Source organism: Haliotis rufescens, unplaced genomic scaffold, assembly GCF_023055435.1.
Source record: "Haliotis rufescens isolate VD_foot unplaced genomic scaffold, xgHalRufe1.0.p SCAF_11, whole genome shotgun sequence".
Lineage (NCBI taxonomy): Eukaryota > Metazoa > Mollusca > Gastropoda > Lepetellida > Haliotidae > Haliotis > Haliotis rufescens.
The window spans coordinates 18443382-18468015 of NW_025963791.1; the positions used below are offsets into that span (position 1 = coordinate 18443382).

Consider the following 24634-nt stretch of genomic DNA (forward strand, 5'->3'; position numbering starts at 1 on the left):
CCAAATACCTTACGACAAAGGAAGCCAAAAATGTGTTTCATGTTTGTGATGATAGGCGGCCTATCGAAGAACGAAACCCAGACTGTCTGTGTGACACAATGAACCACTGCCCAATCAAATTTCTACATGGTATGATCACTGTTGCCATGGAAACCATACTTACCATTGTTAGAAATAAGACAAGAGGGGATATGAAGTAGACAGGGGGAACCGACTTCCCGTCCGTCATCTCATGGACACTGCGGAAAATGTCAGCCAAAGCGATGACCCCGATCAAGCTGGCCAGGACCTGTAATATTCAACTGCATGGTGACTGCAATTACAATTTCACAACATCAAATTTATTGCCATTATCTGTGATTAAAACTATCTGAAGTTAAATATTATCCTCACCATGATTGCAGGTACATGTTATAAAAAATTGATAATAATAATTTCATCTTTCTCAAAACTATACCTACAAAACATTACAAAAGAATCACAAAGAATGTATATTGTACTGCAAGTACTACAAGTTCAATTAAAAAAAAGTCCAAAGAGCAGTGCTAAGTGGTTAGCAGAAACATCAAACACATGATAAAATCGAAAAAGGTCACGTGACCCTTTTAAATGAAACCAACAAGCACAGGTATGGTGCGGACAAACCTGGAAACATAATCCGGGCGAACCTGGATTCGTCCTACAATTATAAATGTCTGGTGTGTCCAGGGACGCATCTCTGCACAGCGAATTATGGAGGCCTTAGACGACTGAGTCATCCGCGCCTCCAGTGATATATGAGTGTGAGTGAGTGAGTTGGGTTTAACGCCGCTTTTAACAGTATTCCAGTTATATCGCGGCGTGTCAGCTTAATGTGGGAGGAAAGCCCGAAGTGATGCAGGTCTCAGACGTTTACCACTTCGGTGAAACCCACGAGCACGGGTATGGTGCTGACAAACCTAGAAACATAATCGGGGCGAACTGGGATACAAGCCCACAATCATAGGTTTCTGGCGTGGCCAAGGGACGCAACTCTGCACAGCGAATCGCGGCGCCTTAGACGACTGGGCCACCCGTGCCCCCCAGTGATATAATTTGCTGTACCAGAAAATATTTCAACCCCAAAGATCTGCAAACTTACAAGTTTGGCAATATTGTAGCCCCACCATGATATGGGCCCCTTGCTGCTGTTCCTGAGGGAGAAGATCCTGTAAGGGGCGATGAGCGCCAGGAAGCCACACGGCACCCACAGGAGGACGGTTCTCTGGAAACATTGTGTCAGGTCGGGGTCCGTTGTGTTCACCGAGACGGCAGGATCCTGAAATAAAACATAGCCATGAACATTTGTTCGCCAACACACCTTGATATTGTCATGGCTGCAACGGAATAATTATTTACTTAAAAGAGGTTTGCCAAATAGCACTAGCTGAACCTTTTCAACGGCCATGGTGACACACTGAAGTCATTTAAACAGGCTATAAACAATGATAAATGAATAGTTGAGAACAACATCAATGAGGCGAGATTTGCGCAGCTTTCCAATTGCATGTCTTCTCCAACTCTGCTGGCTCCATCAGTGTATCAGCAGGATCGGTATCAGCAGGATCACACTGGCAGTAACAAGTCCAGACAGATTGTGTGTAATCAACCGTAGCTAGTGCCATCCAATACACAATGTTGTGTTAGTTATCCAGGAAAATCTTGTGGAGCGTAAAAAAATAAGGCTGTGTTTGAATCATTAAATTTGTCAAAATAGTAAATTTCATGCTGCCATGTCATTAAGTGACATTGGTAATCTGGTAAGAAATACACTTCAAGTTCAAGGTGTCAGTGGCTGATTTACCTTACAGTTTACTCTTACAATGAAAGCCCAATTTTAAATAAGTTTAAGGCTTCTGAGCATGTGCAAAGATATGGCATCAGAATGATTCTATGAAATCAAGTGAAGGGTGCCAGTCTCTAACCCCATGACCATGCATTGGACCCCCAAAATCATTAGTGAGAGTCACCTGCACTTGAAAAGAGATAGACACAGGCAAATCCATGCAAGTCACAATCAGCATTCATATTCATTTCTGAAAAGAGCATCCGCAACTTAAATCGGTTAAATAGTAACCATGGTAAAGTGGTAATATTTACATAATGATTAAATGATGAACATGTACTGGCATGAATTCATTACTGAAACAAGACTATCATGGCAATGATCACATGATATGCAAATAGTCTGCACTCTAGTAGACATTTAGTCTCTGAAATCTTATATTACACAATATCCTTCTTGACTCTAAAAAAAAAATATGTCCCTATGCTGATTTCATATGTGGAATAGAGCTAGCTAGAGCTGGCTAGACTTGCTTTTGTATGTGTTTCTAGATTTATTTGTTTTCATTAAATAAATATATTCCACGGTCATGGTGCAGGACTATAACACTAGAAGCAACATGTTTTTCTTTGCCAGTTGTCCAGGGTGCTAGTGCAAACAGTAGAGTCAATCTTTTATAATGTCTATGGTCATGTGACCAATACGAATCACACTTAGAATCTTCATACATGTTGACCATCCAACCCACATCAGCTACTGGGGCCTATCCTGACTTGGAATATCTGGGGGAGTTCATAAACACTAAACAGACATACCGAGTAACTTATAATGAAAATGCAAAACTATCACTCTCACATTCAGTATAGTAAAATTAATCGGATGAACCAGAAGTAAGTGTTAGGTTGAACCAGAACAACAGCATACACAACATGCCAATCACCCTCCTGTTGACAGTAGCTGCTGACACATTTCATCACTGCCATACTCATGTCGCCAGCAGTTGTTTATTAATTTCGTTGCTGCACATATGCCCCTGGAAATAGTTTCCGCGAACTATACACAACACTGAGTCAGGTAGCTGGGTCGACACTTAAACATGTTACAATTATGCATGTAAACATATCAAGCCTTTAACAAATACCGATGAAATGAAAGCCAGCTACTCCCTCAGTTGTAAATCTGTATAAAATCCTGTGGATGTTTCACGCCTACACACAGGATGATCAGAAACTGGTTTTACACTCAGCAATAATTACTCTCCTGGGGACATGGGAAGGGAGAGCAGCATTAGTCAGTTATTTAAACTAGAAACGCTCTGGGGGTATTGCTGTTTTGTTTGAAATTGCTTACTCTTGTTGAAAACACACATGTTGATATATTGAATAGATTTTACGAAAGGATGTGTAAGCTATTTTCATGATTGTTTAATGAATTCGGACGTGAAGCCATTATGACGTACAACAGCTGACATGACAGATTACCACTGTTAAGGACAAATAATCGCTTCAATGTTTTGATCATATAATGTATAGTGGCTTATTCATCACAAGTTTTATCTTGAGTAACAGGACACCAAAGTGGTATTAAACATGTTAAAAGAATCAATTACGATTTCATAAAAACTGAAAAACAAACGTATGTGGCCAATCTTCAATACAAAGTGACACACACGATACGATTCTGATGTCGACGGTATAGGATGTCATTTGCAAACAGTTTTTTAAAATATATATTTACTTATTTACTTTTATGACTATGAATTTTAAATCAACACACAAACACACATTTTGCCAAAAGAATATGCACACGAACGAATAGAAATAATGATGTTTTCTTATGTCAGAGTGAGTGAGTGATTATTGCTTAATGCTGCATCAACAATCTTGCAGCTATTACCGCGGAATACTTACATTGGACTGTTCTATCCAAGTGTCATGGATGTGCAGTGTTCAAAATTAATGGAATCCTTGAAGTTTGCTGCAAAAGGCGTTGAATCTAGTGACACCCTAAATTGTATACATTTAGAATTAGGGTTATGGCAAGGACCCGATTTTATATGCAGGCTTATCAAAAACACTGACATGGTCCAAATATTTTAAATAATCAAATACTATTATTTAGATCTACCCGATTTTGTCATGTGACTGTAGTTAGTCTGTCATCAAATCAGGTGAGCACTTTGATTAAAAACAGGAAAAGATTTGGAAAATATCTGTTGACGCTAAGTACAAAGGTTTTGCAAAGTCTGAACTACAGTTTACAAACCGGATGTTGATTTCGTTACGCCATTCTGATTGAACTATGCATAGACTCATTAGTCCAGCCAAAATTTAACTCCACAATTGCAGCCTAGTTCGGCAAGGGTAGAAACTGGACTTTTATAGTCAGTGAACTCCCTTGCCTCGGGAAGATGACGACAGTGTGTGCTGAATCACAAATATCTGTGTGGAAATTACTCAGTATAATCACTCCTGAAACTGAAGTGACTGACAATATAATATGGCTTTTTGTGAGCATGGCCTACATTCCACTAGCAACTTCTACTGACGTCAGGCTGGCAGGATAGAGTCAGTTAACTTTAAGCACTGATAATTCTGGTCACACCAGAAATCAGTTAACAAATCCCAGTGTTAGAAATTGGTACTAGTCCTATAGTCCTTGTCTAACTGGATTCATAAGGACCAGTAGTAATTTTTCCCTTTTTAAGGGTTTCACTATATGTCATCATTATAAGGACTAGTGGACTTAAAAACAGTTTGTTTCTTTCGTTTAAATCCTAAATTAGAAATTTATATTTACTTTTCAAAATGGAAGATAACATCAGACAGAGGGAATGAAAATATCACTTCATAACTGTTACATCACAATATCACACAACCTTTTTATTACAATCCGGGGAGGTCTGGTAGCCTAGTGGTTAAAGCGTTTGCTCATCATCCCGAAGGCCCAGGGTCGATTCCCGACATGGGTACAATGTGTGAAGCCCATTTCTGGTGTCCCCCGCCGTGATATTGCTGGAATATTGCTAAAAATGGCGTAAAAAAATACTCACTCACTATTCCAATCCTATTTGACCCATGAAGATCCGGGGTAGAATAGGTCTTCAGCAACCCATGCTTGCTGTAAAATGCATCTGTGCTTGTCGTAAGAGGTGACTAACAGGATCAAGTGGTCATGCTCGCTGACTTGGTTGATGCATGTCATCGTATCCCAATTGCGTGGATCAATGCTCACGATGTCAATCACTGGATTGTCTTGTTCAGACTCGATTATTTACAGACAGCCGTCATATAGTTGGAATATTGCTGAGTGCGCGTTAAACTACAAATAATCAAACAAATACAATCCTATTTTAGGGTTTTATTGGTTAATGTTTCTGGTTTGGGTTTACTCGAGGTAAATTCTAACGTCCACCAGGCCACCCGGCTGTAGATGAGGGAAGATGAGTGAAGATGAGTGAAGATGAGGAAAGATGAGGGAAGATGAGGTAAGATGAGGTAAGATGAGGAAAGATGAGGTAAGATGAGGGAAGATGAGGAAAGATGAGTGAAGATGAGGAAAGATGAGGGAAGATGAGGTAAGATGCGGGAAGATGAGGAAAGATGAGAGAAGATGAGGAAAGATGAGGGAAGATGAGGAAAGATGAGTGAAGATGAGGAAAGATGAGGGAAGATGAGGAAAGATGAGGGAAGATGAGGAAAGATGAGGTAAGATGCAGGAAGATGAGGGAAGATGAGGGAAGATGAAGAAAGATGAGGAAAGATGAAGAATGATGAGTGAAGATGAGGGAAGATGAGTGAAGATGAGGGAAGATGAGGGAAGATGAAGAAAGATGAGGAAAGATGAGTGAAGATGAGGGAAGATGAGGAAAGATGAGGTAAGATGAGGGAAGATGAGGAAAGATGATGGAAGATGAGGGAAGATGAGGAAAGATGAGGGAAGATGAGGATTGAGGATAGATAGTCTTAATGGAGCTCATGGGTCACAACTATGAGGAAAGATGAGGGAAGATGAGGAAAGATGAGGGAAGATGAGGAAAGATGAGGAAAGATTAGGTAAGATGCGGGAAGATGAGGGAAGATGAGGGAAGATGAGGAAAGATGAGGGAAGATGAAGAAAGATGAGGAAAGATGAAGAATGATGAGTGAAGATGAGGAAAGATGAGGTAAGATGAGTGAAGATGAGGGAAGATGAGTGAAGATGAGGGAAGATGAAGAAAGATGAGGAAAGATGAGTGAAGATGAGGGAAGATGAGGAAAGATGAGGTAAGATGAGGGAAGATGAGGGAAGATGAGGAAAGATGATGGAAGATGAGGGAAGATGAGGAAAGATGAGGGAAGATGAGGATTGAGGATAGATAGTCTTAATGGAGCTCATGGGTCACAACTATGAGGAAAGATGAGGGAAGATGAGGAAAGATGAGTGAAGATGAGGGAAGATGAGGAAGATGAGGGAAGATGAGGAAAGATGAGGGAAGATGAGGAAAGATGAGGTAAGATGCGGGAAGATGAGGAAAGATGAGGGAAGATGAGGAAAGATGAGGGAAGATGAGGAAAGATGAGGGAAGATGAGAAAAGATGCGGGAAGATGAGGAAAGATGAGGGAAGATGAGGAAAGATGAGGGAAGATGAGGGAAGATGAAGAAAGATGAGGGAAGTTGAAGAAAGATGAGGTAAGATGAGGGAAGATGAAGAAAGATGAGGTAAGATGAGGGAAGATGAGGAAAGATGAAGAATGATGAGGGAAGATGAGGAAAGATGAGGAAAGATGAAGAATGATGAGGGAAGATGAGGGAAGATGAAGAAAGATGAGGAAAGATGAGGAAAGATGAAGAATGATGAGGTAAGATGAGGGAAGATGAAGAAAGATGAGGGAAGATGAGGGAAGATGAGGAAAGATGAGTGAAGATGAGGAAAGATGAGGGAAGATGAGGTAAGATGCGGGAAGATGAGGAAAGATGAGAGAAGATGAGGAAAGATGAGGGAAGATGAGGAAAGATGAGTGAAGATGAGGAAAGATGAGGGAAGATGAGGAAAGATGAGGAAAGATGAGGGAAGATGAGGAAAGATGAGGTAAGATGCAGGAAGATGAAGAAAGATGAGGGAAGATGAGTGAAGATGAGGAAAGATGAGGGAAGATGAGTGAAGATGAGGAAAGATGAGGGAAGATGAGGAAAGATGAGGGAAGATGAAGAAAGATGAGGAAAGATGAAGAATGATGAGTGAAGATAAGGAAAGATGAGGGAAGATGAGGGAAGATGAGGAAAGATGAGGAAAGATGAGGGAAGATGAGAAAAGATGCGGGAAGATGAGGAAAGATGAGGGAAGATGAGGAAAGATGAGGGAAGATGAGGGAAGATGAAGAAAGATGAGGGAAGTTGAAGAAAGATGAGGTAAGATGAGGGAAGATGAAGAAAGATGAGGTAAGATGAGGGAAGATGAGGAAAGATGAAGAATGATGAGGGAAGATGAGGGAAGATGAGGAAAGATGAGGAAAGATGAAGAATGATGAGGGAAGATGAGGGAAGATGAAGAAAGATGAGGAAAGATGAGGAAAGATGAAGAATGATGAGGTAAGATGAGGGAAGATGAAGAAAGATGAGGGAAGATGAGGTAAGATGAGGGAAGATGAGGAAAGATGAGTGAAGATGAGGAAAGATGAGGGAAGATGAGGTAAGATGCGGGAAGATGAGGAAAGATGAGAGAAGATGAGGAAAGATGAGGGAAGATGAGGAAAGATGAGTGAAGATGAGGAAAGATGAGGGAAGATGAGGAAAGATGAGGAAAGATGAGGGAAGATGAGGAAAGATGAGGTAAGATGCAGGAAGATGAAGAAAGATGAGGGAAGATGAGTGAAGATGAGGAAAGATGAGGGAAGATGAGTGAAGATGAGGAAAGATGAGGGAAGATGAGGGAAGATGAGGAAAGATGAGGGAAGATGAAGAAAGATGAGGAAAGATGAAGAATGATGAGTGAAGATGAGGAAAGATGAGGGAAGATGAGGGAAGATGAGGAAAGATGAGGAAAGATGAAGAATGATGAGGGAAGATGAGGGAAGATGAGGAAAGATGAGGTAAGATGAGGGAAGATGAGGGAAGATGAGGAAAGATGATGGAAGATGAGGGAAGATGAGGAAAGATGAGGGAAGATGAGGATTGAGGATAGATAGTCTTAATGGAGCTCATGGGTCACACATCATGCAAAGATGGTTGATCGTGTTCGCCAGATTTACTCCTAAGAGTTTCTAGGGCTTTGGTCCTGTCCTGAAGCACATGTAACACATGTGGTGTTTCCTGAGACAAGGGACTTTGTTCAAAGTATGCCTCTGTTCGCCAGCAGTAAATGGGTACCCAGTAGGATGAGATGGTAAAGTGATCGTTAACCTTCTTGCACCTCACAGACAGCTTGGGTCGTATACTCCCCAGGGAGCTGAGGGTGAATATCGAGTGTACACTGATCCATTGACCAGGGTAATAGATAAGCCGACCCCGTAGATAAGCTGAGGTATTAACTTGAGCATTGAAATATGAAAGAAAATGATATGACCCGCAGATAAGCCGAACCAGGAAGTGAAAGGCAAAGATACACCATGAAGTCAGACTGCAAGACTGTGCTGGTATTAGCAGATATTCAATAATATAAGATGGAAAACGTTGTAATGATATTGAAAAAGTCATTATAATTTCTAATAAAGATTTACTCCCCTAATGTGAGAAACTGTTTCTGTTGTCTTTTTTTAATCTCATTATGATCGTAATGTTGCCATCAACAACGAAGCGCCATTTTGTGAATCAGTGTATATAGAATTATGAGCTCGTGAGAAAATGTCTCAGCTAGAGCGACGACTCGCAGTTTGAATGCAGCTTCGTAAGCATGGCGTTTTCATTTCAAACTCCTGATGATAATGTCAGTCAGTAAAAACATACCAACTTTTATACCCCCATGCAGTGGTCAACGTTTGTGACGTCACAGGAAACAGCTGATCACAGGTTTTTTTGCAAATGGCGAACGGAATAACTCACCGTTTCTGTTGTTTATTTGCCTCTTTCAATAAAAGTAGATACTTGTTCACTATCAATTTATGCACTTTGCAAAATGTATGTAATAGCTATTGGCGATTACATCTGAGGATTATATATTATATCTGTAGATTATCTTGTTATGTGTAAGATCGTGGACTTTATGAAGAACGATACACTTTGAACATTCAATTGAAAACTTATGATCGTAAATAGCAACATGCATAATTTGTTTTTAATAATGACAGCATTGGCGTATTATAATAACATTATTGAACATTTATAACAATAATGGCTGTAGTCGTGGCAACTTCCAAACTTTCAGGACGTTGTAATCTATCAGACCGTCATTCAGGAGATGTTTCTGACAGATCAAGATCTGAAAAATACTATCATGAAAGTGTATCCCGTCGATAAGCCGACCCCTTTCTACAGAATCTTTTTTCTGGTCCTCAAAATTTGGCTTACCTGCGGACATATACGGTAACTTTTTTGCCTCGGGAAGATGAAACTTTCAGTCCGACACAAGTCTGCTTTTGACATATTCCACAGTGCTTGTCTATCTGATCAGTTAAACTGTTGTTGCAAACACTAAATACATGTGGTTGCAGTGAATGTCAAGGTGTATCGAAGTTGCCATAACATCACTGTCTGACATTTGGAGGACACTCTATCACTTGCCGTGATTACCATGGGCTGCCTTGTTGAAACTGTAAATGAGGCTGAAACATTGAGAGTTACTTTCTACTGAGCACTGTCGAGCAGTGTCATCACAATACAAGCTGTTTCCAACCAGCAACCAGATGGTTCTGCAAATGGCTATCAAACCAGATAGAGTGAGTGAGTGAGTTATTATTTAACGTCACATGGCAAACCAGATAGATGCGGGGTAGAATAGGTCTTCAGCATCCATGCTTGCCGTAAATAGAGACTATGCTTGTCGTAAGAGGCGGCTAACAGGATCGGCTGGTCAGGCTTGCTGACCTGGTTAATGCATGTTATCGTATCCCAATTGCGTAGATCGATGCTCATGATGTCAATCACTGGCTTGTCCCTGTCCAGACTTGATTATTTACAGACCGGTGTCATATAGCTGGAATATTGCCGAGTGCGGCGTTAAACAAACAAACAAAACTTCAGTAATTGTTTAGCGCAAAGATTGAAAGTTAATCACCAGCCATTATTGTACCACAAAGGAAACCTTAGACTCTTTGTGATTTGCATAAAAGGACCCAGAAATACATACCTGATTACATATCACTGATTAGTTTTGAAACTTATGGAGCAGCTTGACAAGTCACCATTTGATATTGACCAACTTGTGGTCTCATAATGGGGAGCACCCACGAAGTGATGGATTGATTTACGATTTTCAAATGACAATAAACATGACTTGGTTTATGTCAAATTATATATGACAGTAATTATTAAGGCATTCATTCTGATAATAAAGACTCTTGACGGGAGAGATTTCCAAAGTTGTTCATGAACCTGTGGTGATTACAAGTGTTAGTCATCATTGATCAATCGGCTGATCATTAAAATGTGATTAAAAAGATGTGTCAGATAGACACCAAGGTTAATTTATAATTTGCTGTAGACTGTCATTTGTCAGTCTAGACTAGGGCTGCAACGATACAGGAAGGTCACAGTACGATACGCATCTCGATATTCTGGTCACGATACGATACGTATCTTGATACGCAATGATACAAAAACAAGACTTAAAGCATGTTAAGATTGAACCTTTCATGATTTTGGAACAGTCAAAATTATTTTATAATAACAAGACTACTGAAGTTGTTCAACTTTCCTTCAAAACAATTAAAAGTTCAAACACCAGAAAATAATTAATGTACTCCACCAGTGATACAACTTCAAAGAATTTTGATGCAATGGTCGAAGAAATTGTATCTGAAATTATTGTTTTATCAGGAATAATTTATTCAAATATTGTGTTACCTTAGTTGCAGCTTTTACTATATAATTATATATTTATAATTATAAGAACAACAAGTGTAGCATTTTGGTACTGGTGATTGCTGTTACAGGATATTTTTACGTATGGAACAATTTGACCATTCACTCTAGGGACTTCCCGTGCTACATGTATTTCGATTGCCATAACGTTATGTTGACATATATTAGCCAAATTGCAACAAATATGACTTTAAACGAGTCAAAGTATGGCATTTTTAATATATGTATCCATTCTCTAGCAACTAAAGTTCATTTCAATGCGTCAAAAGCGGTAATCTGACCGTGGTTGCTGTATCTCTTCACACACTATTTCACATAACTTAATGAAAACAATATTAAATGAAATTTTGAATAAAATTAATAAAATATATTACAAACACAAGTCCAGATATACAATGAACACCTTTTAATAACAAGATAGTATAATAATGGTATTGAATTGCGTACTTCAGTTCGGATTTGCTGACTGGTATTTTCGGTGTTATGTGCTTGCGGTGATCAGCCGATAATGTTTTATGAGATGGGGAAAAACATCTGTCGGTGTAAAACCTAAGCTTATTAAAAATGTAAGTACGTTTTTGGGAGCCATGCGTCAGCGCGCGCTATAACCAAGTTAGCGGTTTATTGAAAGGCACAATACCGAGGAAACGCTGTACTTGAGATTTGCGTTCCTTATCGTGGCGTATCGATAAATGGGCCCACGTTTATCGTATATCCTATCGTTGGTCAAGTATCGCGATGCATCGGAATATCGGTGTATCGTTTCACCCTTAGTCTAGACACGGATCGAGTTCGTAGTTTGGATGTTCATTTCAATAAATGTGATATGAGAGGTGGAATCTGATTGGTCAATAGGAGGGACATAGAAGGGATATAACTCATAATTGCCAATGGTGGCGGAATGATCGAGCCAAGAAATTCCAACGTTGTTTGGCAAGGGTGGAACCTGGACTTTTATAGTCAGTCACCGGTAATTTCTAAAGACTTAGAGCATGCTTATGCATGGATAACAGCACTATATACATAGACTATTATTACCATCTTTTCCCCTTCAAATGGTTGAATATTATGCATCCCCTGTGTTTTATGTTCAAAGTTGTAAAAGAGCAGTATAACAAACAAGAGATTGAATATTCTCCTCTCCCAACCAAATACTATAAATAACACAATCTAGTATATTAAAGCTAAAACCACCTTGCAGAAAATGACAGACTCCCATTTTTTTAAGGGTTCAACACATTAACTTCCATCAATGATGTCTAATACTATTTGTTTGTTTGTTTGTTGCTTAACACCGCACTCAGCAATATTCCAGCTACATGACGGTGGTCTGTAAATAATCGAGTCTGGACCAGACAATCCAGTGATTAATATCATGAGCATCAATCCACGCAATTGGGATGCGATGACATGCATCAACCAAGTCAGTGAGTCTTAGGACAAGTATAGTCGCCTTTTACGGCAAGCATGGGTTGCTGAAGACCTCTTCTACCCCGGATCTTCACGAGCCATGTGACATATTGAAAAACATATCCCTTTCGCATAAAGTAATCTGGCATGACATGAATATGTGTGCAGTTGTACATCTGGGATTTGGTTTTTTTGTTTAATGCCGCACTCAGCAATATTCCAGCTATATGACGGCGGTCTGTAAATAATCGAGTCTGGACCAGACAATCCAGTGATTGACATCATGAGCATCGATCCACGCAATTGGGATCAGTGACATGCATCAACCAAGTCAGTGAGTCTTACGACAAGTATAGTCGCCTTTTACGGCAGGCATGGGTTGCTGAAGACCTCTTCTACCCCGGATCTTCACGAGCCATGTGACATATTGAAAAACATATCCCTTTCGCATAAAGTAATCTGGCATGACATGAATATGTGTGCAGTTGTACATCTGGGATTTGGTTTTTTTGTTTAACGCCGCACTCAGCAATATTCCAGCTATATGACAGCGGTCTGTAAATAATCGAGTCTGGACCAGACAATCCAGTGATTAATATCATGAGCATCGATCCACGCAATTTGGATCGATGACATGTGTCAACCAAGTCAGCGAGCCTGACCACCCGATCCTGTTAGTCGCCTTTTACGACAAGCATAGTCACCTTTTACAGCAAGCATGGGTTGCTGAAGACCTATTCTACCCCGGAATCTTCACGGGTCTGTACATCTGGGAAACCACAATAATGATCCCTGGGTTCTCAATGGAAACTCATGCATTAGTGTGTGCATTATGAGACACATATATAATCAATGGTGAAGTTGATGTTGTCAGTGTGCAGTGAGAGCCGCACATGGCACCACCATCACACATCACCATCTACATGAACATGATGAATAGCTCATAATTACACTGAACATGTTGAAAAGAGTTTAATTTACGAATAACATGAAACTGGTCATCACAGCAAGGATTCTGCTCAATTTCACTTATTCTAACAGAATATTAATGACAATAATTTATTGTCAATGTCCTAAAAAAATAGGGACAACAGATGCCCATTCATCTGAGATGCTGCAATTTGCTGTGCAGTTTAGCATCCCTTAGGTGTGACAGAATCCTATGGTCATGGGTTTGAGTGAGTGAGTGAGTGAGTGAGTGAGTGAGTGAGTGAGTGAGTGAGTGAGTGAGTGAGTGAGTGAGTGAGTGAGTGAGCGAGCGAGCATGGTTTTACACCACTTTTAGCAATATTACAGCTATATCATGGCGGGGGACACCAGAAATGGGCTTCACATTAATGGGTTTGATTCCTAGAATCACCCAAGGATGTTTCTGGAGCAACAGACTGTGCTCTTTGGTGTCACATGAGTAGTACACGTGGTACGGATTAACCAATGGAATTGCAAGATTCTTAAAAGAGGTTTAACCATAATCAATAGATATACAGGTTGTGAACCAATCACTCTGAACATCCCTGACAGTGTAATGAGTGAAGTTACTTCGTAAATAAGAAAGTATACAAGTGAACAAAATCATGATAAACATGGCCAAGATCGAAGAATGATCACACGAAATCTGGTTATTTTAATACATCTGTCACCCAGATATTACTGCAAACTAGTTGACTTAATTGGTATATAATACCAACAAAAAAAGATTTAATTTGGGTGAGCAATTGGGCAGGTTCATCCATAAAACAAGAGGACATTCATTTTGCTTTACTTGTTGTGGCAGTCTACTAAATAACATGGTACATGTACAGTCAAGTCCCGTTAATCCGACATAATGATCATGTCGGATTAACGAGTATGTCGGGTAACCAAAATTAAGTAGTATCCATGTTTGTGATCAAATCGGTCAACTACTCGATAGATAACGATTCAAACACATAATGAAAAAATATTAAATAAATATTTATATTGTTATGTTACATTGTCAGCGGAATATGTTTTCTAATCATGCAACCTCTAAAGTTTAACGTCTGGAGTGGAGGTCGCAACTTTGAAACTGCTACCGCAAAGCTTAATTAAGAAAGCTGCTCTCTAAGTGGCTCACGTTGACTTTATTCATTTCATTGGTCGGTCATAGTTCGCAAAAGGTTGTTCTGGCGTGACCTGTAATGGGATGTCCTTGCCGATAGCGAGAACTTGTATCTGATTTTTTTTTAGATTGAGGTAATCTCAACATGTGATTAATCCTGTTTTCTTTTTTTAAAGCATAATTGTTTATTGTTAAGCAAGTTTATCTCTGCAGCAGTTGTAATATGCAGCTACCAGCCAAATCGTCTTGCATCAAAACACGGGCTGTGTACTCGCGGGCAGATAACCACAGAGTACGCTCATCACTGTGTCAGATTAACGAGACTGATTAATGAGTGAGTTCGGTAATTCGTTGCAAATTAGGTGTGTCAGAGTTGGAGTGAGAGACTGTCGGATTAACGGGTCTAAATAGCACTCATTTAATCGGTTCCCATCATTAGTGTCGGATAAAGCCAATTGTCGGATTAACGAGACTTGACTGTATTCTGTAAACACGGACTCCCACAACTTCCCTATTTGTCACAAACACAGAATAGTTTCCTTAAGCTTTGACAATATGCAAGAAACTCATTTATCTTGACCCGAAATGCTGTGTTCCCTGCTCTGGACACACAATGATAGACATTAACAAAAGTATAAGAGAAAGTATAAGTATAAGAGAAAGTGACTTTCCTTGAAGTTTTGTTTGCTTGTTTAAAACCACACAGCAATATTCCAGCTTTATGATGGCGGTCTGTAAATAATCGAGTCTGGAACAGAAAATCCAGTGATTGATATCATGAGTAACAATCTAAGCAATTGGGATACGATGAAATGCATCAACCAAGTCAGCGAGCCTGACCACCCGATCTCGTAAGTTGCCTCTTACGACAAGCATAGTCGCCTTTCACAGCAAGCATGGGTTGCTGAAGACCTGTTCACCATGGATCTTCGTGGATTACCCTGAAGTAGTCCTATGGGTGTCTCAACCACTGAGGTTTCTGGTTTGTTCCATAATGCCAGGACATCATCTCAAGACCTACACCAGATTCACATTCATTCTTTCTTGCCAAATACAATTATCTTAAATAATCTGTTCATAACACACAAGCTAGTTTGTTCAGCACATGACACCATTATTGATATCACTCCATGTTTTTTGACATCATAGTTTCTGTAGAGTGAATATATGATAATAGCACTCTGCATTGCAAACAGGTCACAATATCCCTACTCTGCAATGTGACCAGGTCATGATATCGCTGCTCTGCAGTGTCACCAGGTCATGATATCCTCACTGTGACCAGGTCATGATATCCCCACTGTGAAGTGAAGTGAGTATGGTTTTACGCCACTTTTAGCAATATTCCAGCAATATCACGGCGGGGGACACCAGAAATGGGCTTCACACATTGTACCCTTGTCGGGAATCGAACCCGGGTCTTCGGCGTGACGAGCTAATGCTTTAACCACTAGGCTACCCGACCGCCCCTATCCCCACTGTGATCAGATCATGATGTCGCCACTCTGCAGTGTGACCAGGTCATGATGTCGCCACTCTGCAGTGTGACCAGGTCATGATGTCGCCACTCTGCAGTGTGACCAGGTCATGATGTCGCCACTCTGCAGTGTGACCAGGTCATGATATCCCCACTGTGACCAGGTCATGATATCCCCACTGTGACCAGGTCATGATGTCGCCACTCTGCAGTGTGACCAGGTCATGATGTCGCCACTCTGCAGTGTGACCAGGTCATGATGTCGCCACTTTGCAGTGTGACCAGGTCATGATGTCGCCACTCTGCAGTGTGACCAGGTCATGATGTCGCCACTCTGCAGTGTGACCAGGTCATGATATCCCCACTGTGACCATGTCATGATGTCGCCACTCTGCAGTGTGACCAGGTCATGTTGTCGCCACTCTGCAGTGTGACCAGGTCATGATGTCGCCACTCTGCAGTGTCACCAGGTCACAATATCTCTACTCTGCATTGTGACCAGGTCACGACATATTTGCTCTGCAGTGTGACCAGGTCACTATATTCCCACGCAGCAATGTGACCAGGTCATGATATCTCCACTCTGCAATGGTGTGGTCATATCAGTTTATTGTCACCGTGCATTCCATGGCATGCATGGCTGAGATTAATTTACATATGTATTGGGCTAGGACAATTAGCATTATTGATTAAAACATGGATGCATTGGTCCTGGCAATGTATATATCACCACACTCACCATGTCCTAGTAATGTAATTTCTGTTTGTTCTAGAACCAGCTTCGGCATTTTTAATCTGTACAGTTTTCAATTTGTACCAACAGATCCAGAAGTTTCCAATTATCCTTAGGCCCGTGAAGATCCGGGATAGAATAGGTCTTCAGCAACCCATGCTTGCCATAAAAGGCAACTATGCTTGTCGTAAGAAGAGACAATCGGGATCGGCTGGTCAGGCTCGCTGACTTGGTTGATGCATGTCATCGATCCCAATTGCGTGGATCGATGCTCATGTTGTCAATCACTGGATTGTCTGTCCAGACTCGACTACTTACAGACCGCCCTCATATAGCTGGAATATTGCTAAGTGCGAAGTTAAACAACTAACAAACAAACAATTATCCTCAGTTCATGTGAATAGTTTTCAAAGAGGTTCCAGCATTCTGCATCAGCAGAAGGAATGGTGTATTCCGAGGTTTAAAAGTCGGATCATTCAACGTATATGATGGCTTACAAAGGAAATAGAGAATTGTATTTACCCACAATGTCACAGATCAGATACATGACAAGGAAGATAATACTGTCCACATTCACTTTCCATGTTGGCTTATGACAATCAGCATGATCAGGAAGACATAAATTAAAAAAATATGATTCCAACTCAAAGCTTTTTTAATTACCGTATTAGATGTAATAAGCACCCAGGGCGCTCTCAAAATTAGATATAGGGGGCTCTTATCATGCTTATTAGAATATTATTTTGGTGAAACAAACAGAGTTAAAGGATAAATTTTGTGGTTTATATGAAATGTTTATAAACGACAGATATATTTTTCCAGATTTTAATTGCCCATAATAAAGGGTGCATATAACACACGACTTCGTATTATACGCAAATATATAAGTCTTGTGCACATTGATCAATCGGAAGGGGTGCTAATTGGGATTGTTCACTAGCCAATTTATTAGCAAATATCGCCGTGGGCGCTTATTAGAGCGGGGCGCTTTTAACGTCGAATACAGTAATGCTGTGCTTGCATATAACACTTTTGAATATTACTCAGAACTTGTTCCCTTGCCTGACTTTTACCAGCAGTGAATGCTCAATGACCCATCATTGTTTGCCCAAATACTATTCTCCATACTATCATAGCCTCAATGGTACTCTGCCCTGTGAAGATCTGGTCTAGAATTGGCCTTTAGCAACCCATGCTTGTCATACGAGGTGACAAACAGGATCGGGTTGTCAGATTGCGTAGACTGATGCTCATGATGTCAATCACTTGGCTGCCTGGTCCAGAACTTGATTAATTGCAGAGCACCATCATATAGCTGGAATATTGCTGATTATGGTGTTAAACATGAAACAAATAAACTATCACTGTTACTCCAAACAGCACTTAGTTATACTTTCAATGCAATTATTATACAAAACATTACATTCCATGTCACATTATATCAAAATGCAAAAAAATTGATATTCTAAATATTTTCAATTACAACATGTGATGTTAATCTATAAGTAGCTCTAAGAATGTAACGTTTGCCACACTTATCGCCCACTGCTAGGCAACGACTACTACTGTGTCCAGTGTGACATCACTAGTACCATGGCCCTGTAAGAAATGTCTGAACCTTACAAGTCTCACTGTTTTTTTCTGTATGTTTGCATGCTCTCCAGTAAAAGTGCATGTGAATGAAGCGGCTACATAACACAATGGACTACAATATTATATTCTCACAACAACAAAAAAACCTGAAGAATCTTAAGTTTGTTTTAATTCCCATTTCTGTGATTTGTTTTGTTTGTTGTTTAACGCCGCACTCAGTAATATTCCAGCTATATGACAGTGGTCTGTAAATAATCAAGTCTGGAACCAGTGATTGACACCATTAGCACCGATCCACGCAATTAGGTTAGTGAGTTGGGTTTTAATGCCGTTTTAACAGTATTTCAGTTATATCATGGCGTGTCAGCTTAATGTGGGAGGAAAGCCTGAAGTGATGCAGGTGTCAGATGTTTACCACTTCGGTGAAACCCATGAGCACGGGTCGTCGGGTATGGTGCTGACAAACATAGAAACATAATCGGGGCGAACCAGGATTCGAACTGACAATCATAGGTTTCTGGCGTGCCTAAGGGACGCAACTCTGCACAACGAATCGCAGCGTCTTAGACAACTGGACCACACGTCACACGACCACCCGATACCATTAGTCATTAGTCACCTCTTGTGAATCAACTAATAATGAAGAAAAGACCTTAAGACTAACAAAATGGTGCTGAGCATCACCAATACCATGTTTTACATGGATGTCATAATCATTCATCAGGCTCAGGACTATAAATTCTTCAAAATTATTTACCAAAAATCCATAAATTAAACATGAACCTATTATCGTGGCCTCATATTTTATTATTTACCACGTATGTGAGTTTTCTCATCTGATGTGGGTGCCAGTGAGGTGGCCTACAGTTATATACACAAATCTTTGGTCATGACAAAGATGCTGGTTCAGATCTCCCTATGGGTACAAAATGTGAAGCTCATTTTGGGAGTCCATTGCAGTGCTGGAATACTGCCACATTTGGTGGACTACTCCCACATTCATTCATTATGGGTATTGTGTAATACTTCCTGTGATTTCCTGGTCTAAATATCCCCTGTATAACTGCTGCCTAACAAAACAGGAACTGAACTCAGGAAAGTCTTCATCATATCTGTATGCCCATATGTCACAAACACACAAAACAAAATCCCACCGTTAACCTTATAGTGAGTGAGTTGGGTTTAACGCCGCTTTTAACAGTATTCCAGTTATATCGCAGCGTGTCAGCTTAATGTGGGAGGAAAGCTCGAAGTGATGCAGGTCTCAGACATTTATCACTTCGGTGAAACCCACGAGCACGGGTATGGTGCTGACAAACCTAGAAACATAATCGGGGCGAACCGAGATTCGAACCCACAATCATAGGTTTCTGGCATGCTTTAGGGACGCAACTCTGCACAGCGAACCGCGACACCTAAGACGACTGGGCCACCCATGCCCCCCATTAACCTTATAACCACAGATTTCAAGGTGTACATAAATTTCAGTGCCATCCTCAAATTATTGGGCATTTGTCATGTCGACCACTACTCTCTTGTATCATTATGGTTTGCCATAGGCTTGAACATAATCACCACGTAACACCTTGTATATCTACAAAATACCGTAAAGTTCATTGCAATATGACATCAGAGGATCCAGATAAATCATCACATCACAAGGGAATCCAGTCATCGGCTGCAGTATTCAAACTTCAAGGTACAATCCATTTTTGAAATGGGAGAAGTTTTAAGGAAAGAAATAACATTAGAGATGAATGTAGAACACTTTCCATTTTTGAACTTCTAAAGTTTATTGCATTAAAGTTTAAACAGATAAACATTTTTTGAGAGTTTTCTAGCACTAGTAATATTGCTGTCATTTGAAAATACACCATGGGTTAGTACCAGTTACCTCCCTTGCCTTGTGATGACAAGGTGGATGGCGATTTGAGTGTGATAATAATATGCCTTGTAATTTGAAGGCATCACAGAAATCAAGGTAAAGGTGCCAATAAAGAATTAGGTCCCTTTGAGGAAGAGTTACCGTTCTTTTCACACATGGCAAATAAACCCCTAAACACCCAGTAATCTGAGTGCAGCATTGAAATTTGCGTACGACTTGAAATCTGATGTTGCATCCGGACCTATTAACATATGATAAATATTAGGGCCGTTACAATCCACTCGCGTATTCGGTGAATTGAAGCGTATCCATTCATGAATTGAATTCGGTATTGGTGGCCACTAGAATCGAATATTTATGACTATGCAATATGTGCATTTACATACCCTGTTTCTAAACCATCCATAAGAACATATGATATGCATAGATTTCTTTAAAGACAACACTCTTATAATATTTAATTTGACAGGAATTTGGTCACTGGTCATTGAGAATTTGAGCAGATACTAAGACGAAGTACCTGGACAAGGCATATAAATGTATAATATAGATAATGAACAAACCATGTCAAATAATTTATGTTGTTAATGTTTCACTGAATATAACAAATAATACATCAACTGCTGACTTATTGTATTCATGAATTAATATTCGTATTCATTACCCTTTATTACCCTATCCCTGTATTCGCCTCATAGGGTATTCATTGCAGCCCTAATAAATATCAATGAATGCTTACTGGTCCTAATCCATTTTTATTTTCAACAGTCATGCGGAACGTTAACAGTACATCAGTCAGTATTTTCATGACAATACACAGCCCTATTCAGTGAGTGAGTGGGTTGGGTTTAACACTCATTTTAACAGTATTCCAGTTATATCACGGCATGTCAGCTTAATGTGGGAGGAAAGCCCGAATTGATGCAGGTCTCAGACATTTACCACTTCGGTGAAACCCACGAGCACAGGTATGGTGCTGACAAACCTAGAAACAAAATCGAGGCGAACCAGGATTCGAACCCACAATCATAGGTTTCTGGCGTGCCCAAGGGACACAACTCTGCACAGCAAATCGCCGCGCCTTAGGCCACTCGTGCCCCCTAGCCCTATTCAGCTATTAAGAATGACAAAGAACATTTTTGCTGCTTCCAATATAAATTTCCATTTCTATGAGTATTTTTGTAACCAACGTCATTAACTACAGTGTCTACAGCTAGAGAACTGACTTTCAGCTTCCTGCACCGTAAAGCTCAGGTCATGTACTAAGATAATGTAGGTAGGATGGGTTTACTAATTGAATCAGCCTGTAACAGAGCTACAGATTAGCTGCGTATTTGCATAAAATACTCCCCAAAAATATTCAAAACCCAATTACTTTCATTTAAGTTGCATACAGAAACGCATGCATTAAATGAAAAACTCAAATGTATAAAAACAGCACACATAAACACTGAATGAAAATTTTTCAGCATGCGTACAACAGAGCTAATTTCCAGAACACAATTACGAGCTAATTTACTTTCTGAGTCAAGCCCATATTAAGAACCATTAGATCTATATACATCTAAAACATTATTTCATTTTGGGGGAAATCTCAAAATGTTTACTCATTTTGAGAAAAACACAATAGAGTGATGAATAGATGAATGAAAAAATATTGGTTACCCAATGAAAAATGTCATAAGCCAATTGAATTAGAAACCTTTGAGTAAAAACTCAATGGCTCAAAAGGTTTTCTGGAGCTGTTTACGTTGAATTATTCCCTTAATTAACCAACTTATTCTATCATGTTTTTCGTGATATACCGTATTTGACGTAATAAGCGCCCACCGCAATATTTGCTAATATAATGGCTAGTGAACAATCCCAGTTAAAACCCTTTCTGATTGATCAATGTACACAAGACTTATTTATTCGTGTATAATACGCACTCGTTTGTTATATGCACCCTTAATTATGGGCAATTTAATTCTCAAAAATATATCTATCGTATAATACACACAGATTCTTCTTTCATATCATTCCAGGCTGTCAGCATTAACCACAAAATTAACAATCTTTCAACCTTGTTTTTAATCTCACCAAAATTATATTCTAATAAGCTGATAAGAGCCCCCTATTTCTAATTTAGAGAGCGCCCTGGGCGCTTATTACGTTGAATACGGTAGATGGTTTACTTTTAACAAATGCAGGAAATGATAATGAAACTGGTTGTTCATTCTTAATTTTGATATCAAATTGTTTACTTGATCTCTAGATATTGACAAAAAGAAGCCCTGAATGTACACACATAGTGGGAAAGTGGCAATAAGTGTTGCACTTGTGCCCAATCTCATTGTCGTTTTGGAAAATAAAATATGTTTAAGTACAAAAATATTAATCAGATCCTATAAAGTTAATGTGTGTATTTGTGATCTATTTTAAAGTTAAACCATCATATATCATTTCAAATTTGTTCCATATAGACGAACCATAGATAAAGCCATGTGTTTGTTCTATACCACTGCACTGAGTCATTGACACATCAATTATGTGTCAGTTGGGCACATGGGTGCCAATTCTATACATAAACATACCATGCACTTTAAGTATAACATTTGAGAGCATGATCCGCTTAACAGTATCATATGTGGTTTATTTACATCAGAAATGATCAGTGAGGATATAACATGATACAAATCTATCTCCATCTTATTGCTTGACTCATTCTTTACTCTCACAGTGAGTTAAATCTGTGAGGAGTTATTTTGCGAAACGCTGAAATACATGTACTGCTTGCAATACTTGACAGGTTGTTGTTGTGACCGGTCTATGCAAACATAAATGCTCCACAGGACACACAAGGCAAATGACATAACAGCTGAGCGGCACTATCAGATCACTGACCGACATTAATTATTCTGAACATCAGTAAGCTAAACAAGTTGAAGAGTGAGCCAATGACAGCTCTGCTTTCGCTAAGAGACAGGAAACTCCAATCTTTTTTCTATGCATCTGCCGGTCAAGTAGGTTGGATGTTGGCAGCAGGGTGCTTATCGGCTTCTTTTGGGAATTTCTTAGTGCGGTTTTTCCCGACAGAATGGAGCCACTTTTGGTCGATTTTGACACTTTTTATCACTTTAGCCATCACCAGCCCTGGGATTCAAACTAGAAGTAAGGATACTTGTTGCCGTATCATAATCATAATCATAATCATAAGGTTCAAATCCGGGGTGTATAGAACATGTTTCAGAACGATGTTCAAGTGGACACAAAGGAAAACAAAGATTAAACATATTTCTTCACATCAGCTTTTCACAAAACATGTGAAACAATTTTGCCTGAGATTATCCAGTACCTATGTCACAGGTCTTGGCCATAAATTCTGTCAAAATAAAAATAAGCCACCCAAAAACAGCTTTGAATCCTGAAAAAAAGTCCTGAACGATTGCATAGCCGGTGAACTCTCACCCGTTCAGTGTCATTGGAGTGATATAAACCGTAACGTAAATATATGACACCCTACCAGTCTTCGCAGTGTATGCTGTAAATCTAGCTGGAAACTCACCCACAAGAGATCATCACAGAGAGCGAAAGTCCCAGGCGGAGACGTAGCAGCCATGCTTGCTGGTGCTGTAGCGGGCGACAACTCTTCCGTGATTATACGCGCGTATTGCACAACCGCTAATGATTGCTAGAATGTGCGGTTTCCGCATACCACGATAGTAAATTTGCTGAGTCACTTCGGGTTGCAAAGGTCATGTGAACAATGAGGTTACTGGGTTTACCAAGTACGTTTATTATGCAATATAAACACACATGCTTTATCTAATGTTAAATATCACTGAAAACGGATACACAAGCTTAAATTAGGCCAATGCGATGATAATGATTGTTACAGCGTTCTTATAATACTTGCTGTACAGAGATCAGCCTCGAGGTTATGATGTGGGATTAGGAGCTACTTTCACTTTTTATAAATTGTACCAACTGAACTGTAGGATATCATGGGCATAAAGAAAAGAAAAGGCAACAAGTTTCAATAAAAAAAGAGGAAGCAACATTTTTATTGATATATTTATATCAGATGTACAGACGATTAAGTGCACACAAGTCCCAGGCATTATTGGGGAGAAACCCTCGGTAAATAAACTAACAGATGCAGCGACTGGTGAATGATGAATGAAAGTAGATCATTTCAGGTCATACATCACGCTGCTCATATAGATGCACAGCTTGCAGGTGGTTCCTAGAAATATAAAACATTTTATAGATTTATGTATTTCCTCCTCCCATAACATATATCAGCTAATATTATCATAAACATTTTGTCCATACGTAAAGTCATGTCCACAACTCCCTCGTTTACCCACTGGGTAGATTTCTTTTATCTTTTGGAAATTAACAAATGGACTCTATCTTTCTAATCAGCGTCCATGACACCGTGTTAAACGGATTCGTCGGAGACAATTTTTCCCCTCAGTTTTTGTAGTAGTGTTAGTCAGTTTATGTGAGTAGCGTCAGTCAGTTTATGTGAGTAGCGTCAGTCAGTTTATGTGAGTAGCGTCAGTCAGTTTATGTGAGTAGTGTCAGTCAGTTTATGTGAGTAGTGTTAGTCAGTTTATGTAGATAGTATCAGTCAGTTTATGTGAGTAGTGTCAGTCAGTTTATGGGA

At 39.7% G+C, this 24634-nt stretch overlaps 1 protein-coding gene across 3 annotated transcripts in view; it reads right to left on the bottom strand.

The window, feature by feature from the left end:
• The window catches only part of LOC124124063 (multidrug resistance-associated protein 1-like), an 81208-nt gene extending 57572 nt beyond the window's left edge, over positions 1-23636 (bottom strand). For all 3 annotated transcript variants that reach the window (XM_048392366.1, XM_048392367.1, XM_048392368.1), the window contains exons 1-3: positions 23528-23636; positions 1121-1297; positions 164-289 (exon numbers count right to left, since the gene is read on the bottom strand). In XM_048392366.1, the coding sequence (XP_048248323.1) occupies positions 164-289; positions 1121-1297; positions 23528-23581 (357 nt within the window). In that variant the 5' untranslated portion in view covers positions 23582-23636. The remainder of the gene's footprint in view (positions 1-163; positions 290-1120; positions 1298-23527) is intronic.
• Between the last annotated feature and the right edge of the window lie 998 nt (positions 23637-24634).